General features: G+C 43.2%; 2 protein-coding genes across 2 annotated transcripts; both read left to right on the top strand.

The window, feature by feature from the left end:
• The first annotated feature begins 1,108 nt into the window (after positions 1–1,108).
• LOC116743914 (zinc finger protein 286A-like) lies at positions 1,109–14,527 on the top strand. The gene is made up of 3 exons (XM_032613051.1): positions 1,109–1,383; positions 2,638–2,764; positions 9,006–14,527. Exon 3 carries the CDS (start codon positions 10,271–10,273, stop codon positions 11,021–11,023), a length of 753 nt encoding a protein of 250 aa, XP_032468942.1. The 5' UTR covers positions 1,109–1,383; positions 2,638–2,764; positions 9,006–10,270; the 3' UTR covers positions 11,024–14,527.
• On the top strand, positions 1,351–10,236 carry LOC116744024 (zinc finger protein 211-like). The gene is made up of 6 exons (XM_032613310.1): positions 1,351–1,383; positions 1,428–1,520; positions 2,638–2,764; positions 9,006–9,594; positions 9,677–9,990; positions 10,103–10,236. The coding sequence occupies exons 1-6, from the start codon at positions 1,351–1,353 to the stop codon at positions 10,234–10,236; spliced, it is 1,290 nt and encodes a 429-aa protein (XP_032469201.1).
• Positions 14,528–18,160: the final 3,633 nt, after the last annotated feature.

Genomic DNA, 18,160 nt, shown 5'->3' on the forward strand with positions numbered 1-18,160 from the left:
GAGTCCATATGCCACAACTACTGAAGCCCATACACCTAGAGCCCAAGCTCTGCAACAAGAGAAGCCATGGCAACGAGGAGCCTCCGCACCGCATCGAAGAGTAGCCCCTGCTCCGCTCGCAGCAACTAGAGAAAGCACGTATGCAGCAACAAAGACCCAACACAGCCAAAATAAATTAATTAATTAATTAACTAAAAAAGAAAGTCACCTAGCCAAACACTTGCATATGCCCAGTGGAGAGTCAGTGGTCTTAGCAGTTTTAACCAACTTGAGCTCAAACTGGACACAGGTGACCCCAATTTCCTAAAAAGCAACTTGGCAAAGATCTTATTGTTTAGGCTATTTGATGCTTGGGAGTACGTGCACGTTTTTGTAAAAGCAAAGTGAGGTTGATCAGTGAAGGCAGGTTCCAATTTATTTTTTATTAATAGCTTATGACTACCCTCAGTTTCAATAGTATTCAAATGTTATGGCAAGCCTAGCAGACTAACACAATTCTCATTCAATATTTTCTTGTCACCAAATAAATAAATGAGCTCAACACCCAAAAAAATATAGTTAGGCCTAACTATATTTACAACACCACTCCTGCCATCACAGTAAAATCGGCCATGAGAAGATTGAAGGAATTGAAGGACCAGTAGAAACAGCACCATTTGAAACGCTGCTACCCTTTAATAAATGGGTTAATTTTGTAACAAAATTTACATATATGTGTGTGTGTGTGTATAGTTAGGGGACACAATAGTTAACAATTCTAAAAAGGCCACAAAACTAAAAATTAGCTTTTATACAATTTAGGACATTTAGGTTGGCAGTTCCTATTTTACTTCCACTTCTGTTGATCCTGTTGATTTTTGTTTCCACTTCTGAAAATGACTGATAATACAAGCAAGGGAGCCGTTTTTTATGGGAACCAGCAGAGGCTCAGCTCCTGCTGGTCCACCTGCTCAGGGGGCTGTAAAACTAACGCTCGGTTTGAACTGTATCAACTCACTTCGCCGCGGCCCCCAGAAGGCCTGGCCGAGAGGCCGCAGTTACAAACCCACGACCAATCAGGGTGAGGAGTTCCCGCGCGTGCGCATCGTGTCGGGGCGGGACTTCCGGCGTCCTCCTTTCCGGTCATTTTCGCTTCCTTTGGTCGGTTCGGCCTCGGAGTGTTGTGTCAGGTTCTAGGTGACGGGACCGAGAAAGTCCGAGAGGAGGGTCTGTCCCTGCTACTCAGGGGTGCGTCTGAGGCTCGGCGACGCAGCACGGCTTCCCTGCGCCAGGGCCCGGGAGAGTGACCACCGTGCCCGCGTCTCGCCTCCTCTGTCGCAGCTCCCGGCCCCGCTCCGCCCAGGGAGTCCGATGGCTGTGGCTGCCCTGAGGGACCCGCCTGAGGTAAACACTCGTCCTCCGGCCCCTCACCGCCCTCACTGCACTAGACACTAAAGCCCCGAGTGCGGGACGCCTGCTCACGTACCCGCAGCCCAGGTCGCGATGTCCAGGACGGTGAGGCGGCCGTGGGCGGCGCGTGGGCAAGGGTGACAGGCGGAGGGACCGGCAGGTGCAAAGGCTTGGAGGTCGGACTGAGCCAGGAGGATTCGGGAAACCTGGGGTGCATCTTATGACTGCAGTAAAGAGAGTGTGAGGTGGAATCACGCCTGGACCGGCAGAGAGAGAGGTTGTTCCTTTATTCTGAGGGACCTGGGAGTCACAGAGGGCTGTGAACGGACGAGGAACAGTGTATGTGAGGGCTTTAAAAGTTTTCAAAAAGCTGCTCAGAGAAGAGAACGAACGGATTGGAATGGGGGTGACAAAAAGAGTCCTCGTCCAAGGTCACAGGATCTGATGAGAGGCAGCAGAGGTTAGTCAGCCTGAGGCCACTAGGTTCCAGGGCTGGGTGGCGATACAAGGGAGTCCTGCACACATGGAGCCCAGCCATGGTTGCCTTCCTTTTACGCCCAGGTTCTGAAGGTTGAAGAGGCACTTATGGAACCTATGTAAGGCAGGAGAGGGTGTCCCAGTCCCTCACTGGTTCTCGGTGGCTAATACTGAAACAGAGATCAGAAGCAAGGCAGGCAGGGCTTTTCCTGGCTATGGGCTCCCTCAGAGAACTGGGATTGTACCAGATCATGTTTGGTTTTGTTAAGCATTCTGTGGATGCCATGTTCCAAGTACCTGGGTGAGTCCAGAGAGATGCCTGTGATGTGGGACAGGGAGGTGGTAGAGCTGTGGGAGTGCAACTGTGAGGTCTGAAGATGTGAAAGAGGTTTGGTCAACTGAATGACGTGCACATCAAGGGGAATTGTGAGCTGAGGGCCCACAGGACCTGGTGTTGGGGATTAAGGGTAAAGATGAGCCCATGTTTGGCTGTGTCTTGGAGGCACAATGTGGGAGACCTCAGGGGAATTACTTCGGGGGAGGGATGGGGCCCTGTAGGCCAGGCCCAGAGTTTAGATGGCGTTTATCCCCCCGGCCACCGCCTTTTGTGGCTGAGGGCTGAACACAGTGAGGAGAGATCAGGCATCATTGGCACCAGGCCTGACGTGGGGAGCTCTGATGTAGGATGACCATGGAAGACATGTGCGAGGAGATGAATTGTGGGTCCTCAGAGAGAGAATGTTTATGTTTCATCTATCTCATTCATGACAGGGTGGTGTGACCTTTGAGGACATTGCCCTGTACTTCTCCTGGGAGGAATGGAAGCTCCTTGATGAGGCTCAGAGACGCCTGTACCATGATGTGATGCTGGAGAATTTTGCACTTATATCTTCACTGGGTAAGAGACTCACCCTCCCCAGTGACCTGGGCTAGGCTCTGTATCCTGCCTCACCCTCTCTTCTCCAAGGTGTGCTCTGTCCTTCTCACATATGGACCTTGGGCACTGTTTGTTTCCCCAGCTTTCTGGGTAGTTGCTGTGATAGGTAGGGCTGGGTTGTTTGCACTGCCCCCTTCTCTCCCCATAGCCCCAATACAGTCTGTACTCAACGCTCGTAGGGGTAGATTTGAGGTCAGCAGTCTTGCAGTGAGGCTAATACTTGCCCTTTCCCTGGTCAGGTGGTGTATCCACGTCCATGGCACTTCTGTGTCCCAGGTTTTGTTCCTTTTTATCATCTGACATTTCGTTCTGCCTCCATATGCCAGGAATTGAAGGTATTGTCATGACCATTACTTACTTGGACCATGGGCTATTTTCCAAGGCTGTCCTTCATGGTTTTACTTGTAGTGTTTAGATCTCTTTTCTTTTTTCTTTTCTCCAGCTTATTGGGGTATAATTGACAAATAATACTGTATATATTTAAAGTGTACAGGGAGTTCCCTGGTGGTCTAGTGGTTAGGATTCAGCACTTTCACTGCCGTGGCCTGGGTTCAGTTCCTGGTAGGAGAACTGAGATCCCACAAGCCGTGCATTGTGGCCAAAGAATAAAAAAAAGGTAAAACGTTAAAGTAAGTATACAGTGTCATGATTATATATATACACACACACACACATTGTGAAATGATTACTACAATCAAGTTAATTAACACATCCAGTACCTCACATATTATATTTACATTTCCTGTGTGTGTGAGAACTCTTAAGATCTACTTTCTTAGCACATTTGAAGTATACCATACAGCATTATTAAGTATAGGCTCCATGCTGTATTAGATCTTCAGAGCTTTTTCATCTTATAACTGACCAACATCTCCCCATTTCCCCTAGACCTGAGCCCCTGGCCTTCTACTCTTTGTTGCTATGGGTTCAACTATTTTTTTTTTCAAGATTCCATATATAAGTTTTAGCATACAGTATTTATCTTTCTCTGGCTTATTTCACTTTGCATTATGCCCTCCAGGTCACAAATGCATGATTTCCCTTTTTATGGCTGAATAATACCCCACTGCATATAAATACCAGGCTTTATTTACCCACTCATCTGTAGACAGATACAGGCATATTGCAGGTTTTGTTCCAGACCACCACAGTAAAGTGAGTATCACAATAAAGCAAGTCACACAGACTTTTTGTTTCCCAGTGCATATGAATATTATGTTTACATTGTACAGAGCCTGTTAGTGTGCAGTAGCCTTATGTCTAAATAAACAACGTGTATAACTTAGTTAAAAAATACTTTATTGCTAAAATAATGTTAACCATCATCTGAGTTGTATCTTTTTGTTGATGGCGGTTCCTGCCTTGATTTTGACTAATCAGGGTGCTGACTCATCAAGTTACTGAAGGTTTCGGTGGCTTTGGTAATTTCTTTAAATAATATAACAATGAAGGTTGCCACATTGATGGACTCTTCTTTCATGAATGACTTCTGTAGCTTGCGATGCTGTTTGATAGCATTTTAAAACAGTAGAACTTCTTTCAAAATTGGAGTCAATCTTCTCAAACCCTACTGTTGTTGCTTTATGAACTAAGTTTATGTAATATTTTAAAGCATTTGTCATCATTTCAACAACCTGCACAACATCTTCACCAGGAGTACATTCCATCTCAGGAAACCACTTTCTTTTCTCATCCATAAGAAACAACTCTTCATCTGTTAAATTTTTCTCCTGAGATTACAGCAATTCAGCGATCTTCCAGCTCTACTTCTAATTCTCTTTCTTTTTCCACAACATCTGCAGTTACTTCCTCCACTGAAGTCCTGAACCCCTCAAAGTCATCCAGAGAGTTGGAATCAAGTTTTTCCCAACTCCTGTTAATGTTGATATTTTGACCTCTTCCCATGATTCACAGCTGTTCTTAATGGCATCTAGATTGGTGAATCCTTTCCAGAAGGTTTTCAATTTACTTTGCCCCGATCCATTAGAGGAATTACTATCTATGGCAGCTGTAGCCTTATGAAATGTATTTCTTAAGACTTGACAGTGTAAACTACTTGATCCGTGGGCTACAGAATGGATGTTGTAGTAGTAAACATGAAAACAACATTAATTTTATATATCTCCATCAGAGCTCTTAGGTGACCAGCTGCATTGTCAGTGAGCAGTAATATTTTGAAAACAATCTTTTTTTCAGAGCAGTAGGCCTCAACAGTAGTCTTAAAATATTCAGTAAACCATGTTATGAGGAGACGTGCTGACATCCAGGCTTTGTTCCATTTATAAAATACATGCAGAGTAGATTTAGCAGAACTGTTAAGGGCCTAAGATTTTCAGAATGATAAATGAGCACTGGCTTCAACTTCTAGTCACCAGCCTCATTACCCCTAATAAGAGAGTCAGCCTGTCCTTTGAAGCTTTGAAGCCAGGCATTGACTTCTCCTCTCTAACTGTGAAAGTCCTAGATGTCATCTTCTTCCAACATAAGACTGTTTCATCTACATTAAAAATGTTTAGTGTAGCCACGTTCGTTAATTATCTTAGCTAGATCATCTGGATAACTTTGGTATAGCTTCTACATCAGCACTTGCTGCTTCACCGTGTGCTTTTTTTTCACCTTGTACTTTTATTTTCTGGAGACGGCTTCTTTCCTTAAATCTCATGAACCAACCTATGGTAGCTTCAGACTTTTTTTTTTTTTTGCAGCTTCTCACCTCTCTCAGCCATCACAGAATTGGAGAGAGTTAGGGCCTGACTCTGGATTAGGCTTTGGCTTAAGGGAATGTGTGGCTGGCTTGATGTTGAATACAGATCACTAAAACTTTCTCCATATCAACAATAAGGCTCTTTTGCTTTCTTATTTGTGTGTTCACTAGAGTAGCACTTTTAATTTACTTCAAGAACTTTTCCTTTGTATTTATTGATACAACTTGGTTAATACTGTTTGGTCCAAGAAGCCTGACTTTCAGCCTATCTTGGCTTTTGACTTGCCTTCCTCACTAAGCTTAATCATTTCCAGCTTTTGATTTAAAGTGAAAGATGTGTGATCCTTCGTTTTACTTGAGCACTTAGAGGCTATCGTAGGGTTATTAATTAGCTTAACTTCAGTATTGTTACATCTCAGGTAAGAGGGAGGCTTGGGGACAGGGAGAGAGATGGATTGGACAGTTGGTAGAGCAGCCAGAACACGTATGTTTATCTATTAAGTTTCCTGTCTTATATGGGTACAGTTTGTGGCACCCCAAAACAAAGATCACTGATCACAGATCACCATAACAAATGTAATAATAATGAAAAAGTTTCAAATATCGCAAAAAATACCAAAATGTGATGCACAGACACAAAGTGAGCAAATGCTGTTAGAAAACTGGTGCAAATAGGCTTGCTTGACACAGGGTTACTGGAAACCTTCAATTTGAAAAAAAATGTGTTATCTTTGAAGCAGATTAAAACAAGGTATGGCTGTACTTAGGTTGTTTCTAAACCTGGGCTATTGTGAATAATGCTGAAATGAACATGGGGGTGCAAATACCTCTTTGAGGTATGGATTTTGTCTCCTCTGGATATACACATAGAATTGGGATTTTTGGACCATATAGTAGTTCTTTTTTCAATTTTTAAGAAATTCCATACAGTTTTCCCTAATGGCTGTACCCATTTACAGTCCTACCAACAGTGTAGAAGGCTTTCCTTTTCTTCACATCCTCGCGAACACCTATCTCTTGTCTTTTTTTTTTTTTGCGGTACGCGGGCCTCTCACTGTTGTGCCCTCTCCCGTTGTGGAGCACAGGCTCTGGACGCGCAGGCTCAGTGGCCATGGCTCATGGGCCCAGCCACTCCGTTGCACGTGGGATCCTCCCGGACCGGGGCACGAAACCCGTGTCCCCTGCATTGGCAGGTGGACTCTGAACCACTGCGCCACCAGGGAAGCCCATCTCTTGTCTTTTTGATAGTAGTATTCCAAACAGGTGTGAGGTGATACCTCATTGTGGTTTGGATTTGCATTCACCTGATGTTAGTGATGTTGAGCACCTTTTCATGTACCTGACGACCATTTGTATGTCTTTGGATAAATATCTATTCAGGTCCTTTGCCCATTTTTAATTGGATTCTTTCGTTTTTTATTGTTGAATTGTATGAGTTCTTATATTTTCTAAATATTAACCCGTTATCAGATAAACCCTTCACAAATATTTCCTCCTTTTCCTTAGGTTGTGTTTTCATTTTGTTTCCCTTGTTGTTCAGGTTTTTGGCTTGATATACTCCCACTTGTTTATTTTTACTTTCATTGCTTGTGCTATTGGTGTCATCCAAAAAAATCATTGCCAACACCAGTGTAAAAGAGATTTTTCTCTACGTTTTCTCCTAAATGTTTTACAATTTTAGTCTTACATTTAAATTTTTTAATCCAATCCAAGTTAATTTTTGTGAATGGTGTAAGATAAGGGTCTAGTTTTTTTTTTTTTTGCATGTGGATATCTAGTGTTCCCATCACCAATTATGGAGGAGACTGTCCTTTATCCATTGTGTGTTCTTGAGGTGCCTATCAAAGATGAGTTATATAAGTGTGCCTTTATTTCTGGGCTCTCTATTCTGTTCCATTGGTCTATGTGTCTCTTTTTATACCAGTGTCATCATGTGCTAATTACCATAGCTTTGTAATATTTTGAAATCAGGAAGTGTGATGCCTCTAGTTTTGTCCTTCTTTCTCAAGATTGCTTTGACTATTTGGGATTTTTTGTGCTGCCATACAAATTTTAGGATTGTTTATTTCTTTGGAATATGTCATTGGACTTTCGATATGGACTGTTTTCAGTCTGTAAGTTGCTCTTAGTAAAATTAACAGTATTCTTCCAATTTAAGAACACTGGATGTCTTTCCATTTATTTGTGTTTTCTTCGGTTTTTTCCATCGTTGTCTTATAGTTTTCAGAACACAGATATTTCATTGTTAGTGTATAGAAATGCAACTGCTTTTTGCATATTGATTTTGTATCCTGCAGCTTTACTGATATTGTTTAATAGTTCTAACAGATTTGGGTGGGAGGAGTCCCTGGGGTTTTCTATATAAGAGCATACCTACTGCAAACACAGACAGTTTTACTTATTTTGTGATTTTGATGCCTTTTTTTTTTTTTTCTTCTGATAACTATGTGTTCTGGCTAGGCCTTCCAGAACTGTGTTGAATAGAAATGTGGACAGTGGGCATCTTTGGCTTGTTCTGGATTTCAGAGGAAAGGCTTTTAGTTTTTAAACTTTGAGTATAATATTAGTGTGGTCTTATTGTGTATGGGTTTATCGTATTGAGATACATTCCTTCTATACCTAATTTGTTGAGAGGTTTTAACATGAAACTATCCTCAATTTGTTTAGTGCTTTTTCTGCATTTTTTGAGACATTCATATGATTTTTATCCTTCATTCTGTTAATATGGTAAGTCATGTTTTTTGACTTGTATATGAGGAACTATCCTTGCATCCCAGGGATAAATCATACTTGATAATGATAATAATGTAAGATTCTTCTTCTGCAGTAAAAACACCAAGTCTTAACCACTGGATGACTGCCAGGGAGTTACCTAATTTTTTTTTTTTTTTTTTTTTATTTATTCAATAGTGTAAGATTCTTGAACGTGCTGTTGAGTATTAGGAATTTCTCATTCTATGGTCACCAAGGAGTTTGGCCCGTAATTTTCCTTTCTTGTAGTTTGCATATCTTGCTTTTGTATCAGGGTAATGCTAGCCTCAGAAATTGAGTTTTGAAATGTTTCTTCTTAAGTGTTTTGGAAGAGTTGAGGAAGGATTGACATTAATTCTTCTTAAAATCTTTGGTAGAATTCACCAGTGAATCTATCTCATCCTGGACTTTTCTTTGTTGGGAGATTTTTTTTTATTAATGATTCAGGTTCCTTACTTGTTATTGGTCTATTCATATTTTTTATTTCTTCATGACTCATTGTTGGTAGGTTGTCTGTTTCAAAGAATTTATCCGTTTCTTCTAGTTTATCCACTTTGTTGGTATTTAATTGTTCATAGTAGTTTCTTATGACCTTTTATAAGTAGCCACTTCCCCAATGGAATTTCAAATCTTGTGTGGAAGAGCATCCCACTGACTCATTCTTAGATGTGACACATCCATTTATGATGATGTTGCCTCCTTCCTATAAAGTTAACGTGTACTTCACCAGCATTTATTTGCATTCAGGTTGCTGCTGTGGAGCAGAGGATGCCGAAGCACCCTTTCAACGAAGCATTTCTATAAGCATGTCACAGGCCAGGACTCACAGGGAAGGCTCATTTTCCCAGAAGAGCCACCCCTGTAAGAAGTGTAGTCTGATCTTGAGAGGTGTTTTTCACTTGGCTGAGCATGAAGAAACACAACACAGCCAGAAAGTGTTCGGGTGTAGAATATGTATGAAACGATATCATTTTAGTGCAAACCTCCAGAAACACCAGAAACAGGATATGGAAGAGAAATCCTTCAGAAACGCTGTAGTCAGGGCCTTGTTTGTGAAGAGCTTCAAATGCCATGTGTCAAGGAAGCCCTTTACCTGTGAGGAAGTAGGGAAAGATTTTCTGGCCACCTTGGGACATCTCCAGCAACAGATCACTCACACCAGGGAGAAGCCAAACAAGATTGCCCAGCGTGAGGCAACTTTACAAAGCAGAGAAAGTCATTACAGCTGGGGAGAATTCAAGAAAGCCTTCAGTCCGAAACATGCACTTGTTCAGAACCAGGGTGTCCACCCTGGAAGACATTGTTTTGTGTGCAGTGAATGTGGGAAGACATTCAGGTACAAATCCTCATTTGTTGTGCACCAGAGAGTGCATACTGGAGAAAGGCTTCATGTGTCGTGAATGTGGAAAATCTTTCAGGCGAACCTCAACCCTCAATCTGCATCGAAGAATTCATACTGCGGCAAGGCAGTACAAGTGCAGCAAATGTGGGAAATCCTTTAACCAAAACTTTGTCCTTATTTATCCCTGGAGGAGACACATTGGAGAAAATTGTTACTTGTGCAGTGAATGTGCGCAGTTTCCTAGCTGTAGATCCATCCTAATTCGACAACGGACAATTCACACTGGAGAAAGGCGTTATGAGTGTACTCAATGTGGGATATCTTTTAGACGAAAATTTTACCTCATCGTACACTGGAGGGTTCACACAGGAGAAAGGCCTTACGATTGCAGTGAGTGTGGGAACTCTTTTACCAATAGCTCGGTGCTTGTCCTACACCAGCGGGTACATAAAGGGGAAAGGCCTTTTGCTTGCAGTGAATGTGGGAAATCTTTTACCAATAGCTCGATACTCATTCTCCACCGGAGAGTTCACACAGGAAAAAGGCCTTATGAGTGCAGTGAGTGTTGGAAATCCTTTAGTCATCAATCTTACCTCACTCAACACTGGAAGGTTCATAGTGAAAAAGGCCTTATGAATGCATTGAATGTAGGAAATAAGGCCCTTATGAAATGCATGAATGTAGTGAATGTGGGAAGTCTTTTACCTCTCACTCTGGCCTTCGTTATCATCAGAGAGTTCACACAGGAGAAAGGCCTTATGAGTGCAGTGAGTGTGGAAAATGTTTTACCTCCAGCTCTGCCCTGTGTTATCATCAGAAGACTCATGCTGGAGATAGGCCTTATGAGTGCACTGTATGTGGGAAATGTTTTTCCTCTGGTTCCACCCTCAGTAATCATCAGAGAGTTCACACTGGAGAAAGGCCTTATGTGTGCAGTGAATGTGGGAAATCTTTTTTCTCTAGTTCCAACCTCAGTAATCATCAGAGAATTCACACAGGAGAAAGGCCTTATGTGTGCAGTGAATGTGGGAAATCCTTTATCCAAAGGTGCTCCCTTCTTAAACACCAGAGAGTTCACACAGGAGAAAGGCCTTATGTGTGCAGTGAATGTGGGAAATCCTTCACCCAAAGATGTCACTTTCTTATACACCAGAGAGTTCACACTGGAGAAAGGCCTTACAAGTGCAGTGAATGTGGGAAATCTTTTTCCACTAGTTACAACCTCAGTAATCATCAGAGAATTCACACAGGGGAAAGGCCTTATTTGTGCAGTGAATGTGGGAAATCGTTTATTCAAAGATCTTACCTTCTTATACACCAGAGAGTTCACACAGGAGAAAGGCCTTATAAGTGTAATGAATGTGGGAAATCTTTTACCACTAGGAGGAACCTTCATTATCATCAGGGAGTTCACACTGGATAAAGGCCTTATGAGTGCAGTGAATGTGGGAAGTCTTATATCTATAGTTCCACCCTCCAGGATCATCAGAGAATTCATGTAATCAAAAGGTCTTATTGGGGCTTCCCTGGTGGCTCAGTGGTTAAGAATCCGCCTGCCAATGCAGGGAACATGGGTTCAAACCCTGGTCTGGGAAGATCCCACATGCCGTGAAGCAACTAAGCCTGTGCATCACAACTCTTGAGCCTGCGTCTAGAGCCCATGAGCCACAACTACTGAAGCCCAGATGCCTAGAGCCTGTGCTCCACAATGAAGAGTAGCCCCCACTTGCCACAACTAGAGAAAGCCCACACCCAGCAACAAAGACCCAACTCAGCCATAAATTTTAAAAAAAGAATAATAAATAAATATTTTTAAAAAGGTCTTAAGAATGCACTGTATAAGGAAAATCGTTTAGGGCAAATTCTTATCTCACTGAAAACTGTAGAGTTCACAATGCAGTAAAGCCTTTATGCATGCAGTGAATGTGATAAATCTTTTTCATCTAGGTCCAGACTTTGTTATCATCAGAGTGTTACGATCAGAACAGGGTCAAGGCTTTATGAGTGCAGTGAATGTGAGAAATCTTTTATCCAAAGATGTCACCTAATACACCAGAGTTCACACGGGAGAAAGACTTTATCAGTGTAGTGACTGTGAGAAATCTTTTACTACTAGGTGTGGCCTATGTGATTATCTGAGAGTTCACACTGGAGAAAAGCCTTATGAGTGCAGTGAATGTGGGAAATCTTTTTCATCTATGTCTGGTTTCCATTAACATCAGAGTTCACACAGGATCAAGGCCAAATGAGTGTAGTGAATGTGGGAAATCTTTTATTTGTAGTTCCATTCTCCATGAACATCAGAGAATTCACACTAACAAAAGGCCTTATGAATGCACTGAAAGTGGGGAGTCCTTTAGGGCAAATTCTTATCTCATTGAACACTGTAGAGGTCATACTGGAGAAAAGATTTATAAATGCAGTGAATGTGGGAAGTCTTTTTTGTCTAAGTCCGGCCTCCATTATCATCATTCACACAGGATTGAGGCCATATGAGGGTAGTGAACGTGGGAAATCTTTTCCCCAGAGCTCTGCAGTCCTTCACCATCAGTGTTCACAGAGGTGAGAGGCCTCAAGTGTCTGGTGAATGTGGGTAAATCCTTTACCTCTAGTTCCACCCTTTATTCATATCAGAGAGTTCACAGGAAAAGCCCTATTCGTGCCAAGAATTTGGGAAATCCTTTCCTAAAGAACTTTCCTGGGGCTTCCCTGGTGGTGCAGTGGTTGAGAGTCCTCCTGCCATGCAGGGGACATGGGTTCGTACCCCGGTCAGGGAAGATCCCACATGCCATGGAGATGCTAGGCCCGTGAGCCATGGCCACTGAGCCTATGTGTCCGGAGCCTGTGCTCCGCAACGGGAGAGGCCCATGTACCGCAAAAAAAAAAAAAAAGTTCCTCATTATACATGGTAGAATTTACACTGGAGAAAGGCCTTGAACATGCAAAGAAATGTGCAATTTTCTAGTTCAGGGTAATGACGTTGGAAGAAACTGAGGAGCCACCCATCTGAATTCAATCTCATATATCCAGTTTTCCACAGGGGGAGATACCCCTTAAGTTTCAGTTACGTGGGAAGCATGTGTGGCTATATTGCCCTTTGTAATCTGTCCAGGGCTTTTCCCAGATTTATGTCACTGCCCAATTCTGTGGCCATTTTACCTCTATCACCTGGAAGGTCCACACCATGGGCATCAGTCACCAGCCCAGTGTGCTCAGGGAAACTGACCTCTGTTCTTCCAAGTGTTGGAGCAAACCAGGAGTAGTAGCCCAGTCCCTTTGGGGTTGGTGTTCCCCTCTCTCTGACTACGTGTACAAAAGCCTGAAGTAATGTTGGCTCTGAGAACGTCATATGAATTCAGCTGACAATGTGCAGAGAAGGACAATATTTTCCAGGGACATGTTCTCAAATGCTCAGTTTTTCCGTCTAGCAAGTCACCAGCCCAAACTGTGTGCCACACATTGTTTTGGTTTGTATAATACGGATGCCTTACTGTTTAAGGCCTACTTTGTTTTTGGAGTTCTTTGTACTGCTAGAGGTTTTTTATAAGGAGATTTGGGCTCCACAGGCATGGGCCTCAGGGAGGATAGTATGATGGCAAAAATTGGCTTGCCATTTTTGGTCAAATTTGCATTGGTGCCAATGAAATTGTAGGAGAGAGGGCAGGGCTTTTTGGTCCTCATTTGAAGCCTGGATGCTGTGAGTTTTAGGAGACTCAGACATCACCCTCAAGAGGAGTAAGATGTGACAATCTCAAGTTCTTGGAGCAGCATGAATTTTTTCCCCTGTTCACAGGGGATATCACGAGAGATGTCAGCACTGTTGAGAGGAATCTCCTCCCTTGGTTTTGCAAAGAGCATGTGCCCTGATGTCCAAAATTCCATGGGTGACAGTCACTGGTTGTAAGACTATAGGGGTCAGGGGAAACTGAAACTGATACAGAAACTGGGTTAGTAGGGAGCAGAGGCGACAGCAGCCAGCTCATTGGAATGTGCCCCTTCTAAAAGTGCATCTACCGATGTCTTTGTGACGATGACCTATGTGCAGGATCAGCGTGTACACAAATCTCAGACCTTCAGGCATGTTTATCTTGTGTAGCTGAGGTCATTGTCAGAGAAGACAATTGAAAAGTTTTGTGGATTTTTGTAACCTCCCTGCAATGTTCGCCTTAAGACCGTTGCTGCACAGGCAGAAAAAAGAAAAGTAGAGGAAAGTAGTCCAGGGATGTGGCTCTTGTGAGCCAGCCAACATTCCTGTGGACTGAAGTGGAAATGTCCTTTATTACTCGCCAGTGTTTGCTGCCACTGAGGCAAGACTGACACCCAGAGGGCATGACAAAAAGATGGTGGAGTCACTATAGGGCTGTCAAATCTATTTTCCAAAAAAGTGGGGCATACAGATTTTGTTTATCTTAATGTGTTTTTTTTAAAGCTTTATTTAGGTGTAATTTACATGTAGTAAAGTACACATATTTAGAGTGAAGTATTTGGTAAATATTGACATACACATGATACCTGTGAAAACATCATCACAGTCATGGTAATGACCATATCTGTCACCATGTATTTGCCTGATGTCCTTTTGCAGTCTCTGTGTCCCTACCCTTTACAGCCCTCCAAGCCCCCATTGATTTATTTTCCATTAGAATAGATACGTTTATGTTTTCTATAATTTATATGATGGAATCCTTAAATGTTTACTCTCTTTTTTCTGGTTTCTTTTATATTTTATAATTATTTTGTTATTTGATGTTATATTTGTTATACAGATGTTATGTGAGTAGTTCATCCCTCCCTTTTATGTTCTTTTTTGGTTCAGTACTCTTATCTTTAGATATACTGCTATTTATCCATTCACCTGTTTATGTACATTTTGGGTATTTCCAGATTTTGACTGTAGAAAATAAACTGGTGCAAACATTTGTGTACAGTTCTTAATATGGATATTTGTTTCATTTATCTTTTGTTCAAAAAATTAGATTGCAGTGTCTGAATCATGAGGTAGGTGACTATTTAACTTTTGAAGAAACTAACAAATTCTGACTAAATAATTGTGTTTTTTACATTTTTACCAGCACTGTATGAGGGTTCCATTTTCTCCATATCCTAGTGAATACTTATTTGGTCAGTCGTTTTTAATTTTAACCCTTTTAATAAGTTTGTTACTCTGTCTCACTGTTGTTTTCATTGTATTTCCATAAGAATTCATGATTAGCATTTTTTCGGATGTTTGATCCCTTTTGTCATTTTCTCTCTTTTGTAAAATATCCATTTTTATCTTCTATTTTATGAACTTTGGCTATATTCTTTCTTTTTTTTTAACAAGTAGGACATTGAAACAACAAAGATGTGTATTGGAGTGTCATCCATTTTCACTTGTTGAATAATGTGACTGTTTTATGGAAGAAAAGCTTTCAGTACTGGAAGGGCATGCCCTGAGTTTTTTCAGTTTTTTTGTTATGCACGGTGTAATGGACACATGTTACCATACACTTTTAAGATTAATTTGCCCTGGGAATTCCCTGATAGTCTAGTGGTTAGGACTCCGCTAGGGCCTGGGTTCAATCCCTGGTCTGGGAACTAAGATCCCACAAGCCACTCAGTGCAGCCAAGGGGAAAAGAAGAAAAAGATTAATCTACCCTACTATGTTGTCCATCACTTTCTGAAGTCCAGACAGTGAATAATGACCTTGCTTTGTAGTGTTTGTCCATTTTCCTGCTCCTTTATGGGGGTTGGTAGGTTGGAGCCGGACTCTTAGATAGACTAAATGACATCAGGATGAACAGTACATTCTTTGAGTCTCCAAAGCCCGATATGGAGGGAGCTAGAAGGGCAGGGATCAGACTCTCCAAGCCTGGGTCAGGCAACCTGGGTTTGTAGCCCAGATGTTGGATTCACATCCTGGATCCTGTTGCCTTGACTCACAGATAAATGAGTCACCTACCTTCTCTCCTCCCCAACCCTCTGTAGACAGGGATAAGGAGCGTCTTGTCCCCTGGCCTTTAGATGAGCTGCAGAGCCAAGGCTCCCATTCCCCGTGAGGTGGGTACGCCTGTGGTGACACACCGAGCCCAGCCACCCTGCGCTCCTCCTGACTAGCGGCCCGAGCTGATGCCATGGAGCCACCCTCAGGAGGCCAGTGCTGCAGGGCACTGAGGTCTCACGTGGGTTTCCCACCAGAGAATCTTTAGGTGACTTGTTGGAACTCCTTCAGGTTCAGTTCCTGACAGATGTACAGGCAATGATGGCATTTAACTTGTTCTTTGTGAGGACCAATAAAAGGAAGAGACTGGCACTTCCCTGGAGGTACAATGGTTAAGACTCCGTGCTTCCACTGTAGGGCGCACGGGTTTGATCCCTGGTCAGGGAACTAAGATCCGACCTGCAGTGCGATGCGGCCAAAAAAAAAAGAGAGACCAAAGAGGCAGACCACTCAATATAAGTAGGTGGCAGTTTTAATGGGCAAGGGAACTTATGAGGCTTGTCTTGGGTCTTGTCTTGGCTACAAGATGTGTGGTTTTCCCCATACACCCACAAGATCTTTCTTTTTATTCTTCCTTTCCTTCCTTCCTTCCTTCCTTTTCTTTCATGCATGCTGTGCTAGGTCTTAGTTGTGGCATGTGGGATCTAGTTCCCTGACCAGGGATCGAACCTGACTCCGTGCATTGGGAACGCAGAGTCTTAGCCACTGGACCACCAGGGAAGTCCCCACCCACCAAATCTTAAAAGTTAGTATGGACTCCCTAACTGGATTCAGCCACATACACTGTCTAGATAGTCTCAACACCACATTTCTGTCTGAAGGCTGTATCCTTGGAGCAGCTTCTGGAAGTGGAGAAGGCAAGTGAATGCACATTACAAGGACAGCAGAGTGACTGAGGGGCCTCCTGTTGCCCAGGTCCAGCCTGGGGATCACCCAGCAGTCACGTCTTCTCAATGACCTCCTCCTACACTACCCACCACCCCGTGACCGGCTCTGCAATCTCCCGAGCTCCCCTCTTCCACAGCTTGCCCACATCCGTCGGCCATGGCTTACTGTTGCATGGAGGTGGCTCATTTGGCAGATACCTGGCTGTGCTGAAGGCAGATACCTAAGCAGCAGTAGAGGCACAGGCAAGAAGAAACAGACTGACAGTGTTTCCAAACTCAGTGTCATGTTTTTCCACCAAGAACTCGTGAAAGTTGGCCTCTGTCATCGTGTGACTTCAATATGACGTTAGCCGACTCATGGGGTATGAACATGCCACATTCTGTAGTTAATGGTGCACGCGCCTCCTTGAGTGGTAGTAGTAACGTCCATGGCCTGCCTACTTTGGAGGACAGCTTTTCTGTTTAGAGATATTTGAGTTTTCAATAAAGACAGGCTTTGTTGGCTGTCATTTGAGGCTGTCTGGGTGGATTTTCTAAGAGCTGCTATGTGTGCTTTAACACCTTCCAGGCCGATGGAGGCGGATCACACCAGTGGGAAACAGAATGTACCCACCTAGAATTGTGGAGAGGGAGGTTAGCAACTGTTCCTGTGGGGTGGATTCTCCCCTGTGCCCAGGGAAAACCCAGGGTACAGCAACCTGCCACCCAGGTGGAAGCCATGGCCAAAGATTAGTGCCACACAACCATCAGGTCCCATTTAGGGCCACCCAGTGAATACTTGGCCAGTGCAACAAGTCAGTGACAATCTAGTTGCTGTACTTCAATATGATGGAGTGACTGCACAGTTCCAGTGATATCCATCCCCTATCCCTGGCCTCATTAGGTTGGTTCTGTTTAGATTTTTCTGTTCCAGCATAGGGCTGTCTGGGTGCTCAGATGTCCATAACCTGGGGTAAGTCACATAAACCCCTCCCATTCTGCACACAGCCACCCATGGCACTAATAATGTGTTGTTGTTGTTTTAAATGATACTTGCAGTCGGTTTGACAGGCTGCCTGTGTATTTTGACAGAAAAAGAATACTCTTACCCATTGTCATGGGTCGTGTATGCCAAAGTCCAGGTCTCTGGATCAGTATTGATAATGTCAGATTGTTGACCTGAAACAAATAGACTGTCAGATATTTCTTCAATAAAGATGGGATTAAGGACTTCCCCGGTGGTCCAGTGGTTAAGAATCCGCCTGCCAATGCAGGGGACACAGGTTCGATCCTGGTCGGGGAACTAAGATCCCACATGCCACGGGGCAACTAAGCCCGCACACTCTGGAGCCCCCCACACCACAATTAGAGAAGCCCTCATGCTGCAGTGAAGATCCTGCATGCCACAACTGAGACCTGACGCAGCCAAATAAATAAATTAAAAAAAATAAAGATGGGCTTATTTGGGATCAGCAGAGAGTTACAAATCAGGGTCCATAACTATGGCAAGGCACATGCTATTTCCTGCATGGCAAGGGCAAGGGAACACTGTTTTAAAAAAATTATTTTATTTATTTTTGGCTGCATTGTGTCTTTGTTGCACATTGTGTGTGGGTTTTCTCTAGTTGCGGCGAGCGGGGGCTACTCTTTATTGCAGTGCGCGGGCTTCTCATTGCAGTGGCTTCTCTTGTGGAGCACAGGCTCTAGGCACAC

This window comes from Phocoena sinus, chromosome 19 (genome assembly GCF_008692025.1).
Source record: "Phocoena sinus isolate mPhoSin1 chromosome 19, mPhoSin1.pri, whole genome shotgun sequence".
NCBI classification, from domain to species: Eukaryota; Metazoa; Chordata; class Mammalia; order Artiodactyla; family Phocoenidae; genus Phocoena; species Phocoena sinus.

Excerpts from the sequence above, each read along its gene's own strand:
- LOC116744024 (XM_032613310.1), top strand. The coding sequence starts at position 1,351 with ATGGCTGTGGCTGCCCTGAGGGACCCGCCTGAG. Across the intron at positions 1,384-1,427 it reads CCCTGAGGGACCCGCCTGAG|ACACTAAAGCCCCGAGTGCG; the intron begins GTAAACACTCGT and ends TCACTGCACTAG. Across the intron at positions 1,521-2,637 it reads CGGCCGTGGGCGGCGCGTGG|GGTGGTGTGACCTTTGAGGA; the intron begins GCAAGGGTGACA and ends CATTCATGACAG.
- LOC116743914 (XM_032613051.1), top strand. The coding sequence starts at position 10,271 with ATGCATGAATGTAGTGAATGTGGGAAGTCTTTTACCTCTCACTCTGGC.